Genomic DNA, 20,462 nt, shown 5'->3' with positions numbered 1-20,462 from the left:
ACAGTGACCCAGAGCCAGGATCGTACCTGGGACCTCAGCGCTATGAGGCTGCAGTGCTACCACTGCGCCACTGTGCTGCCCTATTTCTACATCTTTCGGTTGTAACTCCGCCAATTTTCCTGAACTAAAAATATCTGCCTCATCCCCCACCTATTCTTGTTCTTTTTCAACCATCTGATGAAAAATTGTTTCTGATAATTGCACTTCAACTTCACCGTCATTCTTTGATTTCTCCTCATGTCTTAACCTGTGACTTTGCGACCTTGTTACTACACAATCCGGAAAAATCCCAGGATATTCGTCCTTCAACACTTCAATTGTGTGATTTTCCACTGGCTTATCAACCACAGTAGGCATCACTCCCACCTGCGATCCAGCTATACCATTACCCAAGATAAATTGTATTCCTGGACAAGATAGTTTCTCTATCACTCCTACTACGACTTCACCACTCTTCACTGGACTTTCCAATCTTACCTTATATAATGGAACACTACTCCTCTCACATTGAATTCCACATATTACCACGTTTTCTGGCAATATTCTTCCCAAACTACATAACTCCTCATCTCTTACCATTAAAGATTGACTAGCTCCCGTATCTCTTAAAAATGTGACTCCTTTACCTGCTCCTCCTGATACACATGAGTAAACTATACCCACACAAGTAAATTCTTTAAAGAGATCTGGCACCTTCTTATCAATCACCTCTTGATCAGGCTGTAAAATCTTTTGCACCTCCTTCGCTTCACTTGGGATTTCCTTTACCACTTTAACAAACCCCACTGTCTTATCCTGTTTTACCATATCAGCCTTCCCAGTGCTTTTCTTTAACCACCAACACTGTAACTTTACATGGCCTAGTTTATTACAGTGAAAACATTTGAAACTTTTCATTTCATTTCCACCCTTCTGGATTTCTTTTTTAAACTGAGGTACACTCTCCTTGTTATCTCTGATCAGCTCACCTTTGCCTTTGCCACTTGAGTATTTCTCATGTCCCCAGTTTCTATCCCTCACAGGCTGAAACTGATGTCGGAAAACAAGCATTGATTTATGAACTAATTCATAATCATCTGTCATTTCTGCTGCTAATCTTGCAGTTTTAATTATCTGCTCTGCCACATGAGTTCTCACTACATCAGGAATTGAATTTTTAAACTCCTCCAAAAGTATAAATTTCATATGTTTGGTCTATTTTCAAAGCTCTTATCCACCTATCAAAATTACTCTGATTGATCCTTTCAACTCCATGTATATTTGACCAAATTCTTTCCTTAAATTTCTAAACCCTTGTCTGTAGGCTTCAGGCACTAGTTCATATGCAGCCAAGATGGATTTTTTCACCTTCTCATACGTCCCAGATACCTCCTCCGGTAGTCATGCAAACACTTCACTCGCCCTACCTACCAGCTTCGATTGAATCAGTAATACCCACATGTCCTGTGGCCATTTCATTTGTTTAGCTACCTTCTCAAATTAAATGAAAAAGGCTTCTACCTCCTTCTCGTCAAACCTTGGGAATGCTTGGACATATTTAAATAGATCCCCACCAAGCCTTCGACTTTGACGCTCTTTCTGTTTATCCTCATCACTCTCCTCAAACTGTATCTTTCCCATTAAATCCGCCAATCTTAGCTGACTATCATGTCTCATGGTCATTTTCCGAAGTTCAAACTCTCTCTCTCTTTCATTTCCTCTCTCTCTCTTTCTCTTTGTTCTGCTTCGGCTATTCTATCTGTTTTCCTTTCTTCTCTCTCTTTTTCCTCTCTATCTCTTTCGTATTCAAGCTGCTTTAATTCTTTCTCATGTTTCATTTATTTAATTTGTAACTGAATTTTTTGCCATTTCCAATGAGTCAGACTGTATCTCAGGCAATTTTAAATGCTTAGCCACCGCCATAATTACCTCACCTTTTCGCATTTTGTCAGGTAATGTTAACTGCAGTGTTTTTTTACTTTCCAAATATTGACTGGAAATACTATAGTTCGAGTACTATAGATGGGTCAGTTTTTGTGCAGTGTGTGCAGGAGGGTTTTCTGACACAGTATGTAGACAGGCCAACAAGGGGCGAGGCCACATTGGATTTGGTACTGGGTAATGAACCCGGCCAGGTGCTAGATTTAGATGTAGGTGAGCACTTTGGTGATAGTGATCACAACTCGGTTATGTTTACTTTAACAATGGGCAGGGATAGGTATATACCGCAAGGCAAGAATTATAGCTGGGGGAAAGCAATTATGATGCTATTCGGCAAGATTTAGGATGTATAGGATGGGGAAGGAAACTGCAGGGGATAGGTACAATTGAAATGTGGAGCTTTTTCAAGGAGCAGCTACTGCGTGTCCTTAATATGTATGTACCTGTCAGGCAGGGAGGAAGTTGTCGAGCAAGGGAACCGTGGTTTACTAAGGAAGTTGAAGCACTTGTCAAGAGGAAGAAGAAGGCTTATGTTAGGATGAGACATGAAGGCTCAGTTAGGGCACTTGAGAGTTACAAGTTAGCCAGGAAGGACCTAAAGGGAGAGTTAAGAAGAGCGAGGAGAGGACACGAAAAGTCGTTGGCGGATAGGATCAAGGAAAACCCTAAGGCTTCCTATAGGTATATCAGGAACAAAAGAATGACTAGAGTAAGATTAGGGCCAATCAAGGATAGTAGTGGAAAGTTGTGTGTGGAATCAGAGGAGATAGGGGAAGCGTTAAATGGATATTTTTCGTCAGTGTTTACACTGGAGAAAGACAATGTTGTCGAGGAGAACACTCAGGTTTAGTCGACCAGGCTAGATGGAATTGAAGTTCAAAAGGAGGAGGTGTTAGCAATTTTGGAAAATGTCAAAATAGATAAGTCCCCTGGGCCAGATGGGATTTATCCTAGGATTCTCTGGGAAGCCAGGGAGGAGATTGCAGAGCCTTTGTCCTTGATCTTTATGTCGTCTTTGTCGACAGGAATAGTGCCGGAAGACTGGAGGATAGCAAATGTTGTCCCCTTGTTCAAGAAGGGGAGTAGAGACAACCCTGGTAATTATAGACCTGTGAGCCTTACTTCGGCTGTGGGTAAAATGTTGGAAAAGGTTATAAGAGATAGGGTTTATAATCATCTTGAAAAGAACAAGTTGATTAGCGATAGTCAACACGGTTTAGTGAAGGGTAGATCATGCCTCACAAACCTCATTGAGTTTTTTGAGATGGTGACCAAACAGGTGGATCAGGGTAAAGCTATTGATGTGGTGTATATGGATTTCAGTAAGGCGTTTGATAAGGTTCCCCACGGTAGGCTATTGCAGAAAATAAGGAAGTATGGAATTGAAGGTGAATTAGCAGTTTGGATCAGTAATTGGCTAGCTTAAAGAAGACAGAGTGTGGTGGTTGATGGCAAATGTTCATCCTGGAGTTCAGTTACTAGTGGTGTACCGCAAGGATCTGTTTTGGGGCCACTGCTGTTTGTCATTTTTATAAATGACCTGGAAGAGGGTGTAGAAGGATGGGTTAGTAAATTTGCAGATGACACGAAGGTCGGTGGAGTTGTGGATAGTGCTGAAGGATGTTACAGGATACAGAGGGACATAGATAAGCTGCAGAGCTGGGCTGAGAGGTGGCAGATGGAGTTTAATGCGGATAAGTGTGAGGTGGTTCACTTTGGAAGGAGTAACAGGAATGCAGAGTACTGGGCTAATGGCAAGATTCTTGGTAGTGTAGATGAAAAGAGAGATCTCGGCATCCAGGTACATAAATCCCTGAAAGTTGCCACCCAGGTTAAGAGGGCTGTTAAGAAGGTATATGGTGTGCTAGCCTTTATAAGCAGGGGGATTGAGTTTCAGAACCACAAGGTCATGCTGCAGCTGTACATAACTCTGGTGCGGCCGCACCTGGAGTACTGCGTGCAGTTCTGGTCACCACATTATAGGAAGGATGTGGAAGCTTTGGAAAGGGTTCAGAGGAGATTTACTAGGATGTTGCCTGGTATGGAGGGAAGGTCTTACGAGGAAAGGCTCAGGGAATTGAGGTTGTTTTCGTTAGAGAGGAGAAGGCTGAGAGGTGACTTAATAGAGACATATAAGATAGTCAGAGGGTTAGATAGGGTGGACAGTGAGAGTCTCTTTCCTCGGATGGTGATGACCAACACGAGGGGACATAGCTTTAAATTGAGGGGTGGTCGATATAGGACAGATGTCAGAGGCAGTTTCTTTACTCAGAGAGTAGTAGGGGTGTGGAATGCCCTGCCTGCAACAGTAGTAGACTCGCCAACTTTAAGGGCATTTAAGTGGTCACTGGATAGACATATGGATGAAAATGGAATAGTGTAGGTCAGATAGGCTTCAGGTGGTTTCACAGGTCGACGCAACATCGAGGGCCGAAGGGCCCGTACTGCGCTGTAGTGTTCTATGTTCTATGTTCTATGTTTTTGCCAAATCTAACAGTCTGCTTTTAGTCTCTGTCCGTAAGGTATTGCGTGTGACCGTCTCCACCCCAAAAACCTCAGAGCCTCTGAAAGAGCCATTGTCCACAACATACTCCCCAATTAAACTAAAATACCACACCTGGAAAGCACCCACAATATGCTCACCCCTCACTGTCTTTAAATTCACTAAGCCAATCCAACAGATAGACTTTTATCCCCCTCGAGCCCCCAATTTGTTATGGGCCAGGGTTTAGAGAACCCCAAAGTGTATCATGGGGTTCACGTGACCCACGACTTTTACTAGATTGTGGTATGGATAGCACACGGCCCACTCTACATGTGTGGTGCAGCAGACATCTAACAGCATTTTTAAAGCAAAACAATATTTATTCTGTGAACTCAGTTCACCTTTTTAAAACATACAGTGAACATCATAGCAACCATCAATTCAAATACAACCCCCAAAGAATACAACACTAAGTAATCCTTAAACTTTAGTTTTAACATCCATGTGACATTAAAAAAAACTTTTAACAGAAGCATATCAGGTTTAAATTCACTACTGAGAACAGTTGTCACTCTGAATTCACCAAATGATCAAGAGATAGTCTTTTGATGGCAGAGGGATCGCCATTACACCTTCTTTGGCTGGCTGCAGCTCCAACACTAAAACAAAACCAAAAAAACACAGACACACCCAAGCTTTTCTCAAATTGAAACTAAAAAGCAGAGCCAGAGCTCAGCTCCACCCAAACTCTGACATCACTGCAGTAACTTGAGCATACAAACATTTCTTAAAGAGAGATTCTCATGACGCATGTATCTGGGAAATAAATTAGGAAGCAGACTGGCACCTGAGCTGATATGTCATTAGGTGACCAGCTTTGTTCCCATGGTCATAAAATGTTCCCTTTGACTATTGTAACATGCATATCATTTGATTGGTGGAGAGTAAATCAAATTATGCATGGAGCCTTAGCCTGTATACATAGAACTAGGGGGTGGGAGCAATGGGATAATGCTGATCCATTTCTAAAATGGAGTTTACCAGCTTTTGCTGTTTTAATTTTCTTTGTTTAAAAGTGTATGCATTATGGGATATTATGTTTCTCGAAGGACTTCCTTAAGGGTTTCCCACAATATTGAGGGGAAATGGAATCAGACTTAACCGTTTTACTGATGTTGTCTATGCTGATGGATATAGGCTTGCAAGATTTCCTTTTGGATAATACGGCTGTATCAAACCACCATGGAGGTCAGCCTTTAGCCTTGGGTGTAAGAGCTAAGTCCAGGGAATGGGGCACGTGGTCTGGTGTAACTAAAGGGTGAATATTCAATGGCTCTTATTGCATGGAGAAGAAAAAATAGACGATGCATGAATAAGCGTGAGCAGAGAAAAACAGAAGTCTTTTGTGTCTCGAAGTAGGAAACGCCAAGGATCCACACATCCCACTTGAGTCATGAAGGAAGAGAGAGCTTTGGAAACGCCAGAAAGCGCAAAGGTCTTAAAATTTGAGTGATATAATTTTGGGTCCAAAACACAGTTAACCTCCCCTGAAGGGAGGTTAGGAGCTGTGATAAATTCTGTGTCATCCCAGGTGGGGACATAGACATTTACCAAGACTACAGAAGTTTGAAGAAGCTAACTATCATGGATCATCCATCAGGGTCTGAGATCACATTTGTGGGGGAAAACTGGACCCTCTTATTTATCAAAACTGCCATTCTCCTGGCCTTGCTGTGAAAATTAGAGTGAAAAACCTGGCCAACTCATGCTTTGCGTAATCTAGTGTTATCTTGAATATGAAGATACATTTCTTGAAGAAATGCCACTTATGCGTTGAGGCTTCTGATATGTGCAAACACCCTGAAGCGTTTTACTGTGTCATTTAACACCCTAATGTTCTATTTAACTATTTTAATTGGGGATTCTATACTATCCTATGCTATGTCCTACGGTATTCATGGCTATGGGGGATTTTACAAGAGGGTCACAAATGGTGAGGGTAAGGAATCAAAGCCATGACGGTCAATGGCATCGTAAGAATCGTCAAATGTAAAGAAAATACTGGTTACCGTCAACATATCACACTTCCAAACTGCTGGAACAAAACCAAAACAGTGAGATGACAAACTGATAACTAAAACAAACCATGATTCAAATTCTAAGCCACTCAAGAAAACAAGACAAGCAGCAGATCTAAATATCGGGGTTACATAAGATGCCAGATTTGGTGGAGTACACATATAATATTAATAATCTTTATTAGTGTCACAAGTAGGCTTATACTGCAATAAACATACTGTGAAAAGCCCCTAGTCACCACACTCCGGTGCCTGTTTAGTATTCATGTCAAGAGGGATAAACCAGGGGTGTACTTTAGCATTCATGTCATGTCGAGTGGACATGGAAACGATGTTTCCACTTGTCGGAAAAACTAGAAGCAGAGGACACAATCTCAGACTAAAGGGACAATCCTTTAAGACAGAGATGAGGAGGAATTTCTTCAGATAGATGGTGGTGAATCTGTGGAACTCTTTGCCGCAGAAGGCTGTGGAGGCCAAATCACTGAATGTCTTTAAGAAGAAGATAAATAGGTTCTTGATTAATAAGGGAGTCAGGGATTATGGGGAGAAAGCAGGAGTATGGGGATGAGAAAAGTATCAGCCATGATTGAATGGCAGAGCAGACTCAATGGGCTGAGTGGCCTAATTGTGCTCCTCTGTCTTATGGTCATAAGGATGAGAGTTGTCACTTCACCTCCGTAAAAGCCACACGTGGCAGTGGGTCATAAAACCATCACTGGCCATTCTTTAACAGCAGGAGTAATGGAGCCAACACAGTTGCCAGATTTGGGATAAGCTTCCCAGAGTAATCTATCAACCCCAAAAAGGAATGGAGTTTCATCGGGTCCTTTGGTACGGCGGCCTGCCGGATCGCCCTCACCTTGTCGTCGACCGGGTGCAATCCATACCTGTCTACCTCGCAATGTGGAATACGCACTTTTCTCGAAGTACATCCGTGAGATTTTTCATGGCTAGATTTTTCACGTGGGCTAGACCCCATCGGAGCCCCCCCCGGTGAAGGAGACCCGCTCCCCGACCCCCCCCCCCCCCCCCCCCCCAGACCACCCCCCGAGCGTTCCCACAGAGTTCCCGCCGGCAATGACTAGGGGTGAACGGCGCCGGCAGAACTCTGTTGTGTCGGAGTGGCTGCTCGGCCTATCCGGGCCGGAGGATCGGCGGCTCCGAGGTGCGTGGATTCGCTGCCATTTGCGCCGGCGCATCATGGCACGGTTGCGGCGATTCTCCGGCCCGGCGAGGGGCTCAGAGAATCGCCCCCCATATGTTCGCGCTAGATGATCCTGTAATCAAAATGTCGTCCAGGTAAACTGCAACTTGTGGTAACCCCCAAAGTATGTTTTCCATAATCCTTTGGAAAATGGCACAGGATGGTGACATGAAGCAGTGCCATCCTTGGCGTGCGATACAATGGAAGTGCTGGCGGTCATCTAACTCGCCATCTACGAAATGTGTCTGACGTATCTCCCCATTTGGTTGGGGCCCTCCGGAGTGGGGGGCCATTGGATCCAATCCTCAGGAGCCCGTCACCGATGGTATGTGTTTCAGGAAGGACGACCCCTATGACGGGAGTCTGGAACTTTGGCCCAGGAGAGGGGATGATCCGTGCTCCTTCTGTTGCCCCAAGTAGAGGATGGCCATCGCCTGCAGCTCCTATACCCCTTTCTCCACACTTTCCCTGGATAAAGTAATTTGGCCACCTTTTGCAAATCTAGCTGAGCCTCGGCCAGCAGGTGCTTTTGGGTCGCCGCATCCCGGATGCTGCAGACCAGTCAGTTCCGCAGTGACTCTGATTGCGTAGGACCAAACTCGCAAATTTCAGTGAGCTATTTCAGGCGCCCAGGAAATGAGTCACTGACTCTCCCTAGTGCTAGATGGCGGTGTGGAAATGAAAGCACCTCACCATGATGGACGGCTTGGGATTAGAGTGGTCACCCACCAACATGATCAGCTCCGCGAACTAACGCATATTGGGCAGCTTCGGTTAGGTCAAACTTTTTATGGTGCTGTATTTTGTGGCTCCACAAACCATCTGCCACTCATTGCCAATAATTGCATTGAGGCGAAAAGAATATTGCATCCTCTCGCAATGTATTCGTTCCAATCGCTCATCTTGGCGTCAAACGCCTCCAACATCCCAATAAGCAGCATACCTGTTGTCTGTTCGGAGGCCTCCTGAGGCCTTTTCGAAGTGGGCTGTGTCCTGAGGAATTGGTGTCTCTTACAGCTCCACCTTTACACTTGTCACCAGTGTAACATCCAGGCAAAGTGACCATGAGGAACGATGTTGGATTGGAACAAAATGGTTTAAAAAGACTTACTTAACTGCACACACTACTCCCTGAAGGTCTCCCGTGCCCAGCCCACAGTTGGGCTGGGGTTTTTATGTCCCAGGGTTCCCTGGTTAAGGGTTTTGTCCCACCCCCCTCATCGGGGAAGATCATATTCAGGTGAAGACACGGGGAACCTAATGGTCCAAACCCCATGGTCTCCGGTCAAGTTATAATATGTACAGTGACTCAATAGGCATATAAGTGACACAGCATGGCCGAGGGGCCATGAGAGGCCTGAGTGTGTATGGGGGGGGTGGAGTGGCAAGAGGCATGAGGAGCCATGGGGGTGGGTGGAATGATAGAGGTTGACATGGGGGCATTTTAAATGGATCTTTTAAACACCCCGCCTCTGTAGCTAGCATCCCCATGACTGCCTCCACATTTCTTCCCGGGTCGGCTGGCTTGACTCAAACCTGCACCCGCCGCTGCAAAGATCTGGCTTTTGCGTGCACTTTCTCCCAAGGTGGGCAGGCTGAACCAGGAATTTTCCCAATTTCCCCTACCGACCTCGAGAATGAAAAGCCAGGGGCAGGATTCTCTGTCCTGCCAGCCCGATTTCCTGCGCAACGCGCCCCCGCCAATAGCGGGATCCTCCATTACCACAGCTGGCTAATAGGGTTTCCCATTGTGACCACCCCATGCCGTCAGGAAACGTACAGGAGTGGGCATGCTGTCAGCAAAGCGGAGGATCCTGCCGACGGTGAATCCCACAACAGACCTCTATTCTCGATTTCTCTGCATTAAATCCAGCTATAGCATTTTCCCGCAGTATTCCAAATAATAAAGGGAAGTTTGGTTTGCTCAGTTGCATGGACAGCTGGTAAGTGACGCCAACAGCTTGGGTTCAAATCCCCTACCGGCCAAAGTTACTACTATGAAGGCCCCACATTCTCAACCTTGCCCCTCGCCTGAGGTGTGGTGATCCTCAGGTTAAATCACCACCAGCCAGCTCTCCCACTCAAAGTAGAAATGCATTCACATTTCAGATTGGAGACACTTTTTTGCACATGACCAACATCCCTCGCTGCTTGCAACTTACTGTTTTCCAGTCTGTCCACACTATGGGCGAAACCTTGGCACCTTTGAATCATGCCCGTGCCCCGGCTCTGCAGAAGCGGCGGCAGATTGAATTTTCCAGGATTTGGCCCGAGATACAATGAGAGGAGCCAGCGCGCTGGATGAACAGCAGCCCCAGGTGGGCGCAGCTGAGGCAGGTATGTCAGTGTGAGGGCGCCTCAAAATGACGGTGCCTTCGGGAACCTGGATAACATTTACAGGAACCGAAGACACAGGGAAGGCTATGGCCTCCACTTGAGTGGCTCATTCATTTGCCGAGTGACAAGAGGCCTCGTGGGCCGTTCCAAGTAAACTCCAAGCTGCTGTTGACTCGACGAGGGCTGCACCGACACTGGGAAGATCCCAGGGGCATCAGCGAACCCCCTCACCCCCAATTGGCTAGATGGCAAGATCCCAGGGGTATCAGCGACCCCTCTCCCCCACCCCCAATTGGCTAGATGGCAATTGGCATGTGTGCCCCGCCTCCAACAAGGCCCCTTTAAGGTGGGAATCCGCCAAGGATGCTCCTGGTCCAGCCTCCAAACTCACTGTGCGGGGCATAGCGAGAATTCTGACTTATAACACGGGGAGTATATCCCGTTGTTTCAAGTCCGCCCCTCATGGGGCCTCTGTCTTACCAGAAACCAAATTTATATTCCCCCCCCCCCCCCATATATCCAGATGTTGCTACTCTCCCTTCGATCAGGAAAAGCGAGGGGCCAGGATGACTGACATCTTGACACTAAACCTCTTGAAGATTTTGAAGCCAAGTGACGCTTGAAATAAGTGCAGTCCAATGGAAACACTTGTGCAATCAAGTAAATTGCACACAGTATCAAGAGGTGAAAATTAGTGACCCTGCTGTGGCAAGTTAGGGTGGGGGGAGGGGTTGAGTGGGCAAGTGGCTGCCTTCCCAATTCTACCCAGACCTAGGTCAGGCCAGGAAGAATGCAGGCAACCTTACCACCTGGAGGCAAATCAAGACCCCGAAGTAACTACTTAAGGAGGGGAGGGCTCATTGACAGGCACTCTACACCCAATCAAAGGAACCAACATATGGAAATGAGAGGTGCTGCTGAAAGTTACTGTCCCACCCTTGTTTTCTCTGATTAGCCATCAGCTCCCAGTGGTGGAGATACCATCTTGCTGGGCCTTAATCGGCTGGAAGGCTCGCATGATCCAGGTAAGTGCCTGATTACCAAGTAACTGGATAGGCTCCCACAGAGAGAAATGGCACAGCGCTCACACACATTCTCCAGCTGATGTGCAAGACCTCGTCGCATGTTAAATTTCACCCAATGATCTGAGCACTGGCAGGTGAGCCCCCTTTAAAAAGCACTTCCAACCGTTGTTTCACAACTGTACAATCTGCATTACTGGGTAGGAGCAGCACAACCCGCTACGTTTGCCAGGGAAAGTGAAGTTGGGGTGCAACTACTATCATGAGACTCTAATTTGAATGCTTCAATTACGATGCTGCCTAATTCAGACATATACCTGGGCCACAACAGTGAAGATTCTTAAGCGCAAAAGCAATGTAGATAGAAGAGAAACTTCAACGTTTTATACACGTTAAAAACCATTGAAAATGTTAAACTTTGTTGAAAGGTTTAACTTGAGTTTGTTTTTGAACAGTGTGCTAAGTCAAAATGACTACTGGACCACATTTCTGATCCCGAAAAATTAACTTCAGAATTCAAGAGGGTTATTCTTTCTATTCCATAATAAGCATTTCATTGATTGTCAAAATAATTTTTAAAATCAGGGGGCTCCACGCTCCAATTTGCAGACTAAGCGCTGACGCTGGCATGCGAACAGCTGCACCGATCCACCAGCCGGTGGGGGGCTAGCAGCCGTGTAGCGTAAAACCCCTGCAGATACAACTGGAGAATGGCCGGGACCGTGGCCACACATGCTCATGGCGGCGGCCGCGTGTGCAACATGGCACCAGCCGGTGGTGGGCTCGCAGCCGTGTAGCGTAAAACCCCTGCAGATACAACTGGAGAATGGCCGGGACCGTGGCCACACATGCTCATGGCGGCAGCCGCGTGTGCAACATGGCACCAGCCGCGCACGGACCCGACCTGCCAAATAATGTCCCCAGTAACCCTCCTCACCACCCCCAGACCACCTCTCCCCCAGTCCCCCCAGATCCCACCAAAGCCCCCCTGCCAGCGGCATGGCTTCCCCCTGACTGTGGCAGCGCCGGACACAGGTGCAGCCGCCACGTGGCATCCACGGAAAAAAAAAAGTAACTGTCCCGCGCCGTGAGGAACTCGGTTCATTAGGGCTGGAGCATCAGGGGAGGGCCTCAGATGACATCCTGAGACCGTTCCGACAGTATACGTTTTTGAGGGGGCGGAGCATCGCAAAAGCGGCGCCGTCCCCAATTTCGGCTCAAACAGGGATTCTCCACCAGCGAACAAAGTTTTGGTGTCGTCGACCAGAGAATACCACCCAGGGACTCTCTGTTGGCGGGATCCTTTGAGCCGCCGGCAGTGCACCCACGCCTGCGCATTTCCGGACGGCGTGCGGTGGCCCACAATGCGAAACCCCATTGCCTGGCTGCCGGAATGGAGATTCGCACTGCCGGGGAGGGCGAGCCACGAAGGAAAACCTGCCTGGCAGGACAGAGAATATTTCAGTTTCTACTTTAACCTCATTCATATGTCACAATGTTTATTTAATTTTCTACAAAATTATGCAAAAGTAATTGATAATCAGTGCTTTATACATCCTGGTTTGTTTGGGAGATTTCCTTAATCTGACTGGTTGCTCAGCCTGCTTGATAATGTCATTGTTTCCGGATGCCAGAGAGTCCCGATAGTTGGCACAAGAATGAGGGCTGCAGGCATGTGGGAACACCACCTCCTGCAAATTCCCAACCAAGTCACACACCATTCTGACTTGGAATTATATTGCTGTTCTTTCACATTCACTGGGTCAAAGTCTTGGACCCATCTACATAAAAGCACGACATGGATAGCAACAGTTCAAGATGGCGGTTCTCCACCACCTTCTCAAAGGCAATTAGGGATGAGCAATACGTGCAGATTCCCAAGATACCTGAGGCTTTGCGATTCAATTCCTTGCATTGTGAACCTCGGGCGAATGCCGTTTGGTACTCATCCTCACAAATGGGGACCAGAAGGGATGGTACTCGTGGGGGTCTCCAAGGGGATTGGATGGGATCCTAGCTGCATGCCCTTTGGGTAGGTTGGTGCCATGGCACTGTGGTGCCATTTGAGTACCCTGGCACTGCCAGCCTGGCACCCTGATGGTTCCAAGATGCCCATGTGGCACTGCCAAGATGCCAGTTTGGCGATGCCAAGTGGGCATTTTTTGCTCACGTGCGATCGGGCTGGGTTTTCCCAGTGGGGGGAGGCTGAGGATTCTTTTTGGGTACTCGGAGATTAGGACACCATTTAAAACAGGAGTTGCAGTTCCCCCTTGTAAAAAACGGGGCTATGTGCGGCCTCAGTCGTGCATTTCCCATTCAGGCCCCTTACTCAAAGTGAGTGGTGTTGAATAGCCATGTGTTTCTCGGCACTGTGGGTGCTAAACCCGCTCACTCAGGGACTTTGTTCTCTTTTGGGAAGATGGCGCCCCTCATCTTCCATATCTATTTATCCCTTCAGAAGCTGCTAATAATGTGGAAAACAACTGGCCATGGCTTCCTCTGTCAGTACGACTGTGTAAATTAGTCAAAATACTTATCTCACAAAGCTTTGGGGTAACAAGGATAAATTATGAATTTAGACAAACCAACACTGAAAATTAATAAAATTACTACTCAAACTGACCTAAAGGTTTTGAATACTGGTTTACATCTGAAAAGTAATTAAATAGTTCTGGCTTTCCAAATCTCAACCCCAAATGTGACACAGAATTTAACCTACCTGTGTTGATGCCCTCAGTCACTATCCAGGCCCCAGTCGTCTCAGCTGCTTTGATAAGTCCTTTCCCAAAGATTTGTTTAACTTTTGGAGGAAGTTCAAAGTTCTGGCTCCCTCCATGGACAGATATTAGCAGCTTTGGGAGTTCCATCAGCCATTCTTTCAGCATCAGATGGAGCAACTGATGCAGTTCAGTGTCATATGAGACTCTAATATACTGAAGAGAATTCACAGTGAATACAAAATAAAGTATCATGCATTTGTTTTTGGGAAAGTCTCCCTAATTATTACTCAACATTATCACATTATAAGGCTGATTATGATATCCTGTTACATTTTCCTTCTTTCAAAAATGCAACAGCAAGCCCCCACTAAATGTGCTGCTGAATGGCTGCATATATGCGGGCAAAATTAGTAGATCTTTCTAAAAAGAGTTTTTGATTGCTTACAGCTTTTCTAAAGGTTTCTAACTTTTTAAATTTCAATTCAATAACTATTTAATTTGTTGTCAGATCAAGCAAGTTAACTACTCAGGGATACAGCTAATTAAATAGTATACAGGAGATTGGATATAATCCGACACAAAAACATCTTTCTAAAGTTTAATTTCAAAAGTTTAATCTAAAGGAATAAATCATGGCAGGACAGCTCCAAGGTGTGGTCTGCTCCTCTTGCTCCATGTGGCAGGCTGGGGACAGTTCCAATCCCCAGGGTCAGCATGTGTGCAGGAAGTGGCTCCAGTTGCAGCTCCTGGAAGCTCAAGTTTAGAGCTGGAGCGGTGGCTGGAGACACTGTGGGCAATCCGCGAGTTGGAGAGCATCGTGGATAGCACGTATAGAGAGGTAGTCAAACCACAGGCTCAGACTCCACAGGCAGGAAGGGAATGGGTGACCACCAGACAGAGCAAGAGAGCGAGGCAGGTTATACAGGAATCTCCTGTGGCCACTCCCCTGCAGAAGATATACCGCTTTGGATACTGTTGAGGGGAATGGCGTCTCAGGGGAAAACAGCCAAACTCGTGGCACCACAGTTGGTTCTGCTGCAGAGGGGAGGGGTGATAAGTGTGACAGTGCAATAGTTATAGGGGATTCAATTGTAAGGGGAATAGACAGGCACTTCTGTGGCCGCAAACAAGACTCCAGGATGGTATGTTGCCTCCCTGGTGCGAGGGTCAAGGATGTCTCGGAGTGGGTACAGGACATTCTGGAGGGAGAGGGTGAACAGCCAGTGGTCATGGTACATATCGGTACAAACAACATAGGTAAAAAAAGGGATGATGTCCTCAAAGCAGAATACAGGGAGCTAGGAAGGAAGTTAAGAAATCGGACCTCAAAGGTAGTGATCTCAGGATTACTACCGGTGCCACGCGCTAGTCAGAGTAGAAATGTCAGGATATATAGGATGAATACATGGCTGAAGGGATGGTGTCAGGGGGAGGGTTTCAGATTCCTGGGGCATTGGGACCGGTTCTGGGGGAGGTGGGACCTGTACAAACTGGACGGGTTACACCTGGGCAGGACTGGAACTGATGTCCTAGGGGGGCTATTTGCTAAAGCGGTTGGGGAGGGTTTAAACTAATGTGGCAGAGGATGGGAACAAATGCACAAAGTCGGAAAGTAGTAAAACAGGGACAGAAACAAAAGGCAATAAGAGAGAAAGAATAAGGCAGAGAAGCCATAGTTAAAAATCAAAAAGGGCGACAGTACAAGGTACAGTGACTGAGGGAAGCTCAGTGAATAGGCCCAGTAATAATAAAAGGAATAAAACAGGAAGTAAAAATATAAATGGAAAGCGACGCAGCAGGTTGTTACATGAAGATATGGGTTCAACGACAAGGAAAATTAAGAGAAAAGTTAAGAGCAAAGATAACTTAGGAGAGGTTACTGATCAAGGTGTTAAGATTCAAAACAGAGGTATAAAAGCCAACATAAGTGTACTTTACCTGAATGCTCATAGTATTCGGAATAAGGTAAATGAGTTGATGGCGCAAATCATCGTGAATGACTATGATTTAGTGGTCATTACTGAAACATGGTTAAAGGATGGTCACAACTGGGAGTTAAATATCCAAGGGTATCAAACTATTTGGAAGGGCAGAGTGGTTGGTAAGGGCGGTGGTGTAGATCTGTTATTTAAGGATGACATCCGGGCAATAGTAAGGGATGACATCAGTGCTGTGGAGGATAAGGTTGAATCCATTTGGGTGGAAATCAGGAATAGTAAGGCGAAAAAGTCACTGATAGGAGTAGTCTATCAGCCACCAAATAGTAACATTATGGTGGGGCAGGCAATAAACAAAGAAATAAGTGATGCATGTAGAAATTGTACAGCAGTTATCATGGGGGATTTTATTCTACATGTCGATTGGTTTAACCACGCCGGTCAAGGCAGCCTTGAGGATGAGTTTAGAGAATGTATCCGCGATAGTTTCCTAGAACAGTATGTAATGGAACCTACGAGGGAACAAGCGATCCTAGATCTGGTCCTGTGTAATGAGACAGGATTGATTAATGATCTCATAGTTAGGGATCCTCTCAGAAGGAGCGATCACAATATGGTGGAATTTAAAATACAGATGGAGGGTGAGAAAGTGAAATCAAACACTAGTGTTTTGTGCTTAAATAAAGGAGATTACAATGGGATGAGAGAAGAGCTAGCGAAAGTAGACTGGGAGCAAAGACTTTATGGTGAAACAGTTGAGGAACAGTGGAGAACCTTCCAAGCGATTTTTCACAGTGCTCAGCAAAGGTTTATACCAACAAAAATGAAGGATGGTAGAAAGAGGGAAAATCGACCCTGGATATCAAAGGAAATAAGGCAGTATCAAATTGAAGGAAAAAGCATACAAAATGGCAAAGATTAGTGGGAGACTGGGAAATCTTTAGGGGGCAACAGAAAGCACTTGGACATCACAAGATAGTTCAGCCTCAGGCAGTAAACTCTCTACTGGGGATAGGTTCTTCTACAAGCAGGGTGGCAGTTGGCATGCCCTTTTGTGGTGCGTCCACCATGAGGCTGGCTCTCTTGCCTTTCATGAGGTTCCTCATGTGGCCACCACGGTGCCAGGATAACCTCCTTCTGAATGGAGGTCTTGAGGTCTGATGAATGAGGCACGTGGAAGGTAGCTTTTAGCTTTTACATTATTTCTAGTCCTGTCCAGATTTCACCACACTCCACCACCAAATAAACCTTTCCCTGAGTTGTTTCTTTGGAGCCATGTGACCCTGACAGCACCCTCTCTCAGTGCTGGGATCTTCTCCCCAATTCTGCCAGCATCTGGCAGTACATTCGATGAACTACCATTTCAGCCACTACATCCTGGCTCTCTCTTGATAACTTTCTGAGAGTGCCAGCACCTACTATGGCTTTCTAGCTGCCTTATTTAATCCAATGAGGCTCTGAAGCCTCATGAACCCTGTGCAACATCAGTCAAATACTAAATGTTTGTAAAATTGCAGTTAATTGACTTTTCAGCTATGTTAATTGGTGTCCTATCAAATCAATGTGTAACGATCATCCTCCATTGCTCACGTCATTGGTAAAATCCAAAAATGACTATCAGACTTTCAGCCAAATGCCATCTTCTCCCATTTTACACACACCCCATTTTTGAACTTGTTCTAAGTGACCAGTAAAATTCTGGCATCTTTATTTGTGTCACAAGTAGGCTTACATTAACACTGCAATGAAGTTACTGTGAAAATCCCCTTGTCGCCACATTTCAGCGCCTGTTCGGGTAAACTGAGGGAGAATTCAGAATGTCCAATTCAGCTAACAAGCACATCTTTTGGGACTTGTGGGAGGAAAACAGATCATCTGGAGGAAACCCACGCAGACATGGGGAGAAGGTGCAGATTCCGCACAGAGACCCAAACCGGGATTCGATCCCGGATCCCTGGCACTGTGAAGCAACAGTGCTAACCACAGTGCTGCCGTGTCACCCATCATTGTTTATTTTCTGTACTTCTAGGTCTGGATGAGCCAACTGCTATTGGCCTGGAATATGATGGCATCACCCTGCATCTGTCTTTGCCATGCTCAAACACCAGCACAGTTAGTCTTTGCATATGATGCTGGTATGAGTACCCGAGTGAGTGACAGTGCACAGGCAAGAAAGAGAAAGTAGAAGGGAGGAGCAGGAACCTGTCAGTTGGCAAGAAATAAGAGCCGGGATTCTCCCCAATCGGCGGGGCGGGGGGTCCCGGCGGGACGGAGTGGCGTGAACCACTCCGGCATCAGGCCACCCCAAATGTGCGGAATTCTCTGCACCTTTAGGGGCTAGGCCTGCGCCGGAGTGGCTCCCGCTCCACCGGCCGGCGCGAACGGCCTTTGGCGCCCCGCCAGCAGGAGCCGAATGGCCTTCGCCGGCCGGCGGAAGTCCACGCATGCGCCGGTGCATCAGCGGCTGCTGATGTCATACCGGCGCATGCGCAGCGGAGGGGGGTCTCTTCCACCCCTGCCATGGTGAAGGCCATGGCGGGGCGGTAGAAAAAGAGTGCCCCCACGGCACAGGTCCGCCCGCCGATCGGTGGGCCCCGATTGTGGGCCAGGCCACCGCGGGGGCACCACCTGGGGCCAGATCACCCCGCGCCCCACCCAGGAACCCGGCGCCCGCCCGCGCGCCAATCCCGCCGGCACCAGACGTGCTTTGATTCCCGCCGGCGGGAACGGCCTGTCAGCGGCGGGACTTCGGGCCATCGCGGGCCCGGAGAATCGCCGCGGGGGGCCCGCTGACCGGCGCAGTGCGATTCCCGCCCCCGCCGATTCCCGGGTGGCGGAGAATTCGGGCCACAGTGGGGGCGGGATTGAAGCCGGCCCCGGGCGATTCTCCGACTCTCAGGGGGGGTCAGAGAATTCCGTCCCAGGTTCCTGTGGATGTTGTGGCTCCCTAAACTCCTGTGCCAAGATTGCTATATGAAAGGCTCTTTCTCAGCTGTAATAAAAAACAAAAAATAATGCTAAACATATTCAGCAGGGTTGGCAGCATCTGTGGAGAAAAACAGAGTTAACATTTCAGGTAACTGCTTTGGTCGTTTTTAAGTGTTATTTCGTGTTTGTTCCACTGAAGTATAGTAAATGTTTCAATACTGGTAACTTACAGGACAATATTACACAATAATAGGGAATAATAATAGACCATTTTTGCAACATTTTTATAAAAGCTTAACATATTATCCCCACCCAAAAGAAACATTATTCCAACAATTCAAATTTCAGCAGATTTTGCCTATGGATCAGAAAATTCTCACTCTATGCTTCTGTCTCACAAGAATCTGCTCTGGAAGAACTAAATTATTAAACTGATCACACCACTAATAAAGAGCTCAGAAATATTGAAATAAAATCGGTAATAAGAGCACAGCAAGGAACTCTCCTCCTTCTGGCCACAAAAATGTGAAATTACATTTTAAAACTTATCTGCATTGGCCACTCCTACCCCAGAATCCAGCTCCCGACAGGCCTGGCCTAAAGGGGTAGCTATCACTACTTGCCAGATTAGGTTTACAATTGAAACTGCAGTTAGGACCTGACCTGATTTGGATACTTAAAGAAGGACCCTGCACCCTTTCTTTGAGTGTCCCACTTGCCTGCACAAGAGAGCAGATGGGGTAGGTTAGGCAGCAGGGTTTGAGGGGGGTAACTATCGCCCTGTCTGAACCAAGCAGGTTTATTTATAATCAGGACCAGTGAGTGTGTTGCCACAATTATAGACAATTGTCTGGGAGCATTAAATGAGAGATGGTAGCAGCTTGATTGATTCCCTATCCATTCTACTACCCGTGAAATAGAACCAACCTTAGCACGGTAGGAATAGGCACCATCCTGGAAGTCCACGGTACCAAAGGCATCAGTTGGACTTGCTATGGTGTGTTTTTGAACACACCACTCCTCCTGCCCATCATCACGGGCTGATAAATAGATTGGTAACTTGCTATCTAAGCCAGGGTGATCGCCAACCAGCCGACCACAGCAGCATCTGTGTTCAAAGTACAAGGATCAAAATCACCATCAAAACTGCAGAGTTTTATTTCAAACGATGCAATTCCAGAGAAACCACATGTTCCCAAAGTCTGTTCACAGGAACAATTTCATAAAATACACCTTAACCTCTCCAGTCCAGAATGTTTGTGGCCATTCTGGATTTTGGAATTTTCTGTATTATGGAATAACATTAGAATGTCTAACCACATGTGTGAATCAGCAAACACTTAGTTACATATACTTCCCTGAAATGTGAAACAATAATAAAACATTATCAAGCAGTAATATAATGTATCTTCCATGTTTCTGCTCTCAAAGTATTGTCGTTAAATGGTGCTACTCAAACGAATTCCGGACAACTTGTGTTTCCTAACAATAGGTTTCCGGGTTGGAAAGGTTACGGTTGTTGTAGGGTGTTAGGTACCATCCAGTAGGCCTCAATGAAATCGTTGTAGTCTTAAGTAGGTTAATTATATGTGACGGGGACCAGTTTAGCTCACTTGGCTAGACAGCTGGTTCGTGATGCAGAGCAAAACCAGCAGCGAGGGCTCAATTCGCATACTGGCTGAGTTTATTCATGAAGGCCCACCATCTCAACCTTCCCCCTTGCCTGAGGTATGGTGGTCTTCAGGTTAAATCACCACCAGCCAGCTCTCCCCCTCAAACGATAAAGCAGCATATGGTCATCTGGCATTGCGGCGGCTTTACCTTTAAC

At 46.6% G+C, this 20,462-nt stretch overlaps 1 protein-coding gene across 1 annotated transcript in view; it reads right to left on the bottom strand.

The window, feature by feature from the left end:
- Positions 1–20,462, bottom strand: part of LOC119970397 (transient receptor potential cation channel subfamily M member 6-like) — a 282,278-nt gene that overhangs the window by 204,941 nt on the left and 56,875 nt on the right. The window contains exons 4-5 of the mRNA XM_038804950.1: positions 19,562–19,742; positions 13,769–13,982 (exon numbers count right to left, since the gene is read on the bottom strand). Coding sequence (XP_038660878.1) covers positions 13,769–13,982; positions 19,562–19,742 — 395 coding nt within the window. The remainder of the gene's footprint in view (positions 1–13,768; positions 13,983–19,561; positions 19,743–20,462) is intronic.

This window comes from Scyliorhinus canicula, chromosome 8 (assembly GCF_902713615.1).
Source record: "Scyliorhinus canicula chromosome 8, sScyCan1.1, whole genome shotgun sequence".
In the NCBI taxonomy this organism is placed as follows: domain Eukaryota; kingdom Metazoa; phylum Chordata; class Chondrichthyes; order Carcharhiniformes; family Scyliorhinidae; genus Scyliorhinus; species Scyliorhinus canicula.
Note: the sequence above shows the minus strand (reverse complement) of the source record. Positions and strands in the feature narration are given on the sequence as shown.